The following is a 7,229-nucleotide window of genomic DNA, read 5'->3' on the forward strand; positions in this document are numbered from 1 at the left end:
TTTTACTTGACTCTGCAGGATACAAAAACATGGAGTGCTGCACATTTGTATACATTAAACCGATAGGAAAAACGTAATGTGAACACACATTTGGAAGGAGGGGGGGGGGGGGGGGCGCGTACTAAAATTTGCTGTGGGGCCCAGTCAGTTCTAGCTACATCACTGCACATCTCCTTCTCTCCTTGAGGCCTGGCCCACTGCTGCAGCGGGCCGGAGGAGTGAATGACAGGACTGCCGGCTCCCCTGCGCTCCAGCAATGATAGGTGAGGGGGCATTCATTACACTGTGAGGGCCCCTTACACAGTATAATGACTCCCAGTGCCTCCCATTTAGTATAATGATCCCCATTGACCCTCCATTTAGTATAATGACCCCCAGTGGGGGCTCATTATTCTGAATGGAGGGCCACTGTGGGGTCATTATACTGTGAGGGCCCTTTACATAGTATAATGACCCCCAGTGTCCACCATTTAGTATAATGATCCCCAATGACCCTCCATTCAGTATAATGACCCCCTAGAGCCCCTTCCATACAGTATTCCCCTAGTGTGGGGGCTACTTGGGGGTCATTATTCTGAATGGGGCGACGGGGGTTATTATTCTGAACGCAGGGCCACTGTGGGGTCATTATACAGTTGGGGTGGGAATTGGGGGTTAATTATACTTTGTGAAGGGCCACTAGTGGTCATTATACTGTATAGGGGCCACTGGGGGTCATTATACCATGTGGGAGCCACAGGGGGACATGTAAATGTAAAAAAAATGCCTCATGGGGGCCCACTGGGATTTATCGCCCAAGGGCCCACATGAACCTGAAGCCGGCCCTGCAGCTACCGGTCCCCCTTACACATGTTCACAAGAAATTACCAGGTGCATGCATCGGCGGTTGCTGCTTTGGGCCACGTGGTCTTGCAGGCAGCAGTTTCTTAGATGCCTGCTTCCATGGGTCTGTGGCTTTTTCCCTCCCTGTGGACTGCTTTTGGACGTCCCACGGTTCCTGTGTGTCGTCCCCCCCCCCCCCCCCCAATGACTATGGGCGAGAAAAGGAGATTTTGGTATAACTAACCAGTAAAATCTCTTTCTCGCTCTTCATTGGTGGGGGATTACAACACCCACCCAGTATTGTTCTCCGGCCACAGATGTGGCTGGTGCTGGTTAGAACCCCGTTGGGCCTTTTGACATGGGTGGTGTTCCACGTGTTTTTCTTTGGTTGACTTGCTTCTCCTACTGCATGTACACAAACTGAAGCTCTCGCTCCAGGCTGGAGGGGGGTATAGCTGCCAGGGTAGGAGCTAACAGCTTTATCTAGTGTCAACGCCTCCTAGAGGACATAGCTATACCCACGGTTCCTGTGTCCCCCAATGAAGAGCGAGAGAGATTTTATTGGTAAGTTATACAAAAAAAAATAATAATCTCCTTTTTTGAGTAGAAGCCTAGAATCCTCATATTATGCAGTATCTTATTGCTCTGGTATCAGAAACAAGACCCTACACTATTGTGGCTGAACTAGGGGACAATGGCTAACTTTTCCCAGCATATACATTAAACGTATGGTTCGGTGCTAGTAACTATGCCCGTGTTTAAACAAACCCATCTAAGGGTCAAAAAGGGCTACTGTGACCGACTATCCTGTTGAGTGCCTCAGGTTGTGCATGTACATGAACAGTCACACAACATGGTCAATACAAAAATATTTAGTGATGCCACATGGTATAAATACAAATTGTAGATTTTTCAGCATTGAATGGTACAGTTGGCTGTATCCTACGTAGTAACAACTCTAGGACGTCAATGCTTTCCGTGCCATCTCCAGAGCACCTTCCTGTGTCTCGTTTCCACCGATGAAGCCGCTGGCATGAACAAAGATGCAACCAGGAATGCCACTGATGGAGGAGAGATCATCTGCTCGAAGACCACGCCAATCCTCTGGTAGAGAAAGCCTAGGGAAGAGTACAAGAACGGTGTTTCCAAAAAGAACAAGGAAACCAGGACATCCGATTCTTCTAGAAAACCATCAACTATTCTCTTACATTTCAATGAGACTATCATCTAGAAACAAAAATTTCAATTACACCAAATGATCAAAAATATCTAACAATGTGATTTTTAGCATAAGTAAAGCCCATTTTTCCCCTCTTAAAGGGCCCATCTGTGAATAGTATACGTGCTCAGATACAGAGAAGGTCATAAGTTTGTGTGTGATATAAAAGGTCCTCTACTCAGTTTGCTTTACTACACCCCTTTAATAGATCCCTTAGGGTCCATTCACACGTCCGTAGTGTATTGCAGACCCCTAATACACCCAGCCGGCACCACCCATAGAACTGCCTAATCTTGTCCGCAATTGCAGACAAGAATAGGACATGTTCTATTTTTTGCGGAGCTGCGGCCCGGAAGTTCAGGGCCGTGGCACGGAAATGCAGATGTGGACAGAACACTGTGCTGTCCGCATCTTTTCTGTCCCCATAGAGAATGAATGGGGACAGATGCGGACATGTGAATGGACCCTTAAGGTAAGTTAATTACAAGTATTTGTTATCCTGTTATTTATGCAATTCCTTTATCTAGAAGAATATAATGCCCCATAACCAAATATGATAATTCATATTACTACTAACCGATTCTGAAAGGTGTTGGGACCTGTGGGAACACACTGCACCCTCCACTTAGCGCTCTGATCTGGATAGATCACGTATTTAATTTGTTTCTCCAGATTGATTTCTTTTTCCACTTGGAATAAGTGCTCCTTCCATGGGCATCCACCTTGGGCCAAGATCACCACTTCTCCACTGCCATCCGCCTGTAAGAGACAGCAGTTGTCACTGCACATTACTGCCCCTAGAGGCAGACCAGAGACAAGTACACTGTCACTATGCTCAGGATTGTTCTCAGTTCCAAAATGCTGAGGCTAAAAATCAACCACGGCTACTGAACCTGGAATCGCTGTCTGATGGCTTCTTCCACCAAAGATCGAGCCGGCAGCCAAGAACGGTGGTAAAAGTCCAAGCGTGACACGAACTCTGTCCCTGCCAGTTCCATCGCCTTCTTAAATCCAGCCTGCAAAGTAAATTTGTGAGAATACACATTACAATGAGAGCTGCATGTTCAAAGTTGTACAATTTATGCCATTTGCTCCACATAAGCGCCATGTACATTAAGACGAAACCAGTCACATAGTGAAATCACTCAGGCAGTGGGAGAGATAAGGCTGCGAGCCCCACCTATAACAGGCCATGTGACACAGGCTACCAGGTGGAACAGAATGCTACCAGCAGTACACAATGGCACATTCTAAACATATCAAGAAAAATAACTGAAATAAAGTGGCCTAAGATGGGAGGAAATGCCAAAAACACCAAACACTGTGGCGGGTTTATAACCGGGGGAGCAACTCCTCCGCATGTGATCCGTTGCTAGCGGCAATCCCCAGTTATAGGTGGAGCTTGCAGCCCCATCTCTTCTCCCACTGCATGAGTGATCTCACTATGGAGGTATGTGGGAGCTTGGCTGCGAGTTAGCTCTTAGCACCATTCAGTGTTCACACACCATAGGTGGTCTAGTGGTAGGACCCATGCCACACTGAGATACCTTGACGGTGTTGCAAAAAGGGCTCCGATGTGTTCCTGGCTGGAATACATTGGCTAAAGTCTGTTTTTAACATCAGCCTGAGGGATTAGCCAGTGTTGTCAGTTGCATATCATTGTGGTGCACCTTTTGCAGTAATTTATGTATTTGTATATTTTCATCCACACACTACTCCATCTTGTGTAGGATGCCTTGTGATTCATGTGGTCCGCTGCCGACATCCTCCATTGTAAGCATTTTTTTTTTTTTTGCTGGGGATTGCCACTAGCAATGGATCACAAGCGGAGGAATTGCTCCCCCCGGTTATAAACATGCTACAGTGTTTGGGGTTTTTGAGCATTTCCTCCCACTTAGGCCACTTTATTTTAGTAATAGCCATAAAATGCATCTGTATAGCGCCACCTGCAGTTTGTTTGTTTTTCCTTATTTCTTTGACCTGCTCACTGAGATGGCCGCACATGCTCAGTTTCATCCTTCAGCTGCCTCCTGAGCTGTGATAGGCAGAGCATGGACACGCCCCCTTAGCTGCAGCAAAAAAGACACTCCCCTTGAGCTGTCAGCTTGATATGAGTCTAGCAGAGCAATGAATGAGGAGATCTCTGGATCCATGTGAGGTACAGGGCCGGTTCTATTGTCATGTACTATAGGATGTCCGGTTTTTATTTTTTACATTAGTTATTGGATAACCCCTTTAAAAAAGGTATTATTGGCAGCTTTTAGGATAACTAGCACAACCCTTTTAACATTTAGGCTCCAGGTACATCTGTTAATGCTCCCGATGCCAAGTGGAACGGCCCTTAGTGATAAAAGATTTCCAAAGAACATTAGCTTTTGATATGGATACAAACAAAAAAACTGGATTTTCCAGTGTCTACATGTTGACGACTTATCCTCTGGGTCTTCAGCAGCAATTTTTGTATAATGCACTACAGGGGAAGTAATTATTTTGTGGGGTGTACATCTCACAAAAACACCTAAAAATTACTACAACTGAATGTTTTTTGGCAAAAAATAAAAATTCACACTGAAAAAAGTACATGTGGCAACAATCTAAAACACTGCACATACAATGGCGATTTTGAACACACAGTGAATGATACGCTCAGTATGTGAACAGATACTAAATGCACTCATTGCAATAGAATATATAAAAAATATCCACACACACATCCATATATCTCCACACACATTCTAGGAAACGTAACCACAATAGCAGGTCCTATTACTTCTGTGTCCTGATCAGGTTCATTCCAGCGTGGGTTGAGATGTCCAACTCGGGAGCTCAGGTTGGTGGTGATGTTGTATCTCTGCTCCCCATCAAACTGGGATACTCCATTGTCTATAGCATCGATTTCTTCAACAAAGTTCTCATACATCTAGGAAATAGAAAATATTAAATAGAACAGTCCTATGCTTGTCGGTAATGTGGAAGAGACTAGGACATGTTCTATATTTTTGAGAATGCCCTGGAATGGACATACGGATGTGGACAGCACACAGAGTGCTGTACGCATCTTTTGCAGCCCTACGGAATTGGTCCGCATCCGAAAAATATCCGAGTCAACTTTCTACAAGATTTATGGTTAGCAGAAAATGCCAGTGATGGCTAACCTCCGACACTCCAGCTGTGGTGAAACTACAACTCCCAGCATGCTCTATTCATTTCTATGGAGTTCTGAGCACAGCCAAGCAGGTGTACATCTCGGGAGTTGTCGTTTTACCACAGCTGGAGTGCCGGAGGTTAGCCATCACAGCTCTAGAAGAAAAGCAGCTTTTGCTGTCCATAAGCAACCAATCACAGCATAGCTTTCACTCCCTATTCTGCACATCTAAAATAAAAGCTGTGCTGTGATTGGTTGCTTTGGGCACCAGAGAGTTACTCTTTCAAACAGCTTTATAAATCCTCCCCTGCTTCAGTTTTGGGTCACTCGCCTTGTCATATAGGACTGGTATAATAGGGTCCTCCTCATCGGTTCCCAGGAGCGTGGCTAGTATCTGTGTGCCAAAGTGGGCATATACCAGGCCAGCGCTGCTCAGCTTGGTAACCCACGGCTTGTCAGGATATAGGCTGTTCATGGTTTCACAGAAAGATCTGCAAGATTTCAAAACATGTAGATGTTACAAAGTCAAGAAAAAAAAAAAGGACAAAAGACATAGATAGATGTAGTTTCACCTCTGATGGTGGTCGTAGCGGTTCCGGGAAGGGTCATACTCGCCGCCCACATCGACAACTACATCACACTGCGATAAAAGCTGCGGGTCCCGGGTTCTAACAATCTCTGCATCCTGATAAAGGGCAATATACGTATTATATTCTTCATTTCATCTCAGAGGCTTCATGTACATTACATAGCAACAAGCTAGTCAGCGGTTAAAACAGTGAGGGTCCTGCTCGCAAGAGCTTACAATCCATCTATCCACATGTACACAAACACGCACATTTCACTCCACTATTCCCTTTGGGTAGGTGGTTTTCTGGATAGAATTTGACATCACTCCATGTATACCACTTCCCGTCCTGGATCTTTACCTTCCTCCTTTCTTGGGACTTTGACCACAACAAACTGTTTCGCTTGACTTTCTCATTCATTCCATTCACTGCGATCAGAGAGGGAAGCGGGTGAGAGACTCCATTACAGGATCACACATGTGGACATCTTTATCTAGGTCTATCAAGAGAACAATACAGCTGTCATCCTAAATCTACTACTATTCTACTACCAGATAACACCTCACAGCAGCAATAAACTGACCATGGATCACCTATCTATATTAGGAGTTTAATCTCTGTGCCGACTTCTACAGAAGGACAGTAATTTTGTATATAGTTTTCTAGGGCATAGTACTGCTTAAATAAAAAAAAAAACACAGCCAAATAAATAGTTTTCTACGAATATTGAGTAAAAGTAAAAAAATAAAATTATGGAAGCGTCCCTTTAAAGTTTGGGTGTCAGAAAGGAGGCCATGGGGGTGCTCCATCGTCAGGACACTGCCCTGTCACATACAGTTGTGTCTGCACATTACATCCCCTTTTATACTTAATGCACTCTTATGGGGTTTGTATGTCAGATAAGCTCGGCTATTTTACGGCAAGAGAACCCCATTACATATCCCTCGGCATGGTGCCTACTGGGTTGGGTACTTTCACACTTGCGTTAAAGTTTTCTGGTATTGAGTTCCGTCCTAGAGGCTCAATGCCAGGAAAAACAAAACAAAAAAATCAGTTTTAGCCTAATGCATTCTGAATGAAGCTGTTTGCACACGGATTTCTGGATTCGGCAGGTAGTTACGTCCCTTAACTTACTGCAACAGCCAGATGTGAGGCTGATAACCACATGACTTGTCATACATTTTCTGATGCAGTGCTACATGTATGCATGACCGGTACACTGAAGCCAAACAGCGCACTCTGCTGGTAATGCAGCATATCACAATTAAAATACTTAAATAATGCAGCGTGGTCCTGTCTCTACAGAAGACCTTAAAGGGAATCTCCAGGAATAAAATAAATAAGTTACATTATTATAAATATGTTCCCAAATACCTTTCATTAGTTATAATGGCTCATATTGTCTGGGGAGCAATCATTAGGAGAAATAAAATGGCTGCTGTCCCATTAGTACTTACAAAACCCGTCCTAAATC

General features: G+C 44.5%; 1 protein-coding gene across 1 annotated transcript; it reads right to left on the reverse strand.

Annotated features, from left to right (window-relative positions):
• Positions 1-1,678: 1,678 nt before the first annotated feature.
• Positions 1,679-5,906, reverse strand: LOC122931420 (MYG1 exonuclease-like). Its single transcript, XM_044285494.1, is given in 7 exon segments — positions 1,679-1,940; positions 2,619-2,800; positions 2,935-3,057; positions 4,812-4,961; positions 5,518-5,677; positions 5,759-5,879; positions 5,882-5,906. Coding segments are annotated over 7 exon segments (921 nt in total). The 3' UTR covers positions 1,679-1,780.
• Between the last annotated feature and the right edge of the window lie 1,323 nt (positions 5,907-7,229).

This window comes from Bufo gargarizans, chromosome 3 (assembly GCF_014858855.1).
Source record: "Bufo gargarizans isolate SCDJY-AF-19 chromosome 3, ASM1485885v1, whole genome shotgun sequence".
In the NCBI taxonomy this organism is placed as follows: Eukaryota; Metazoa; Chordata; class Amphibia; order Anura; family Bufonidae; genus Bufo; species Bufo gargarizans.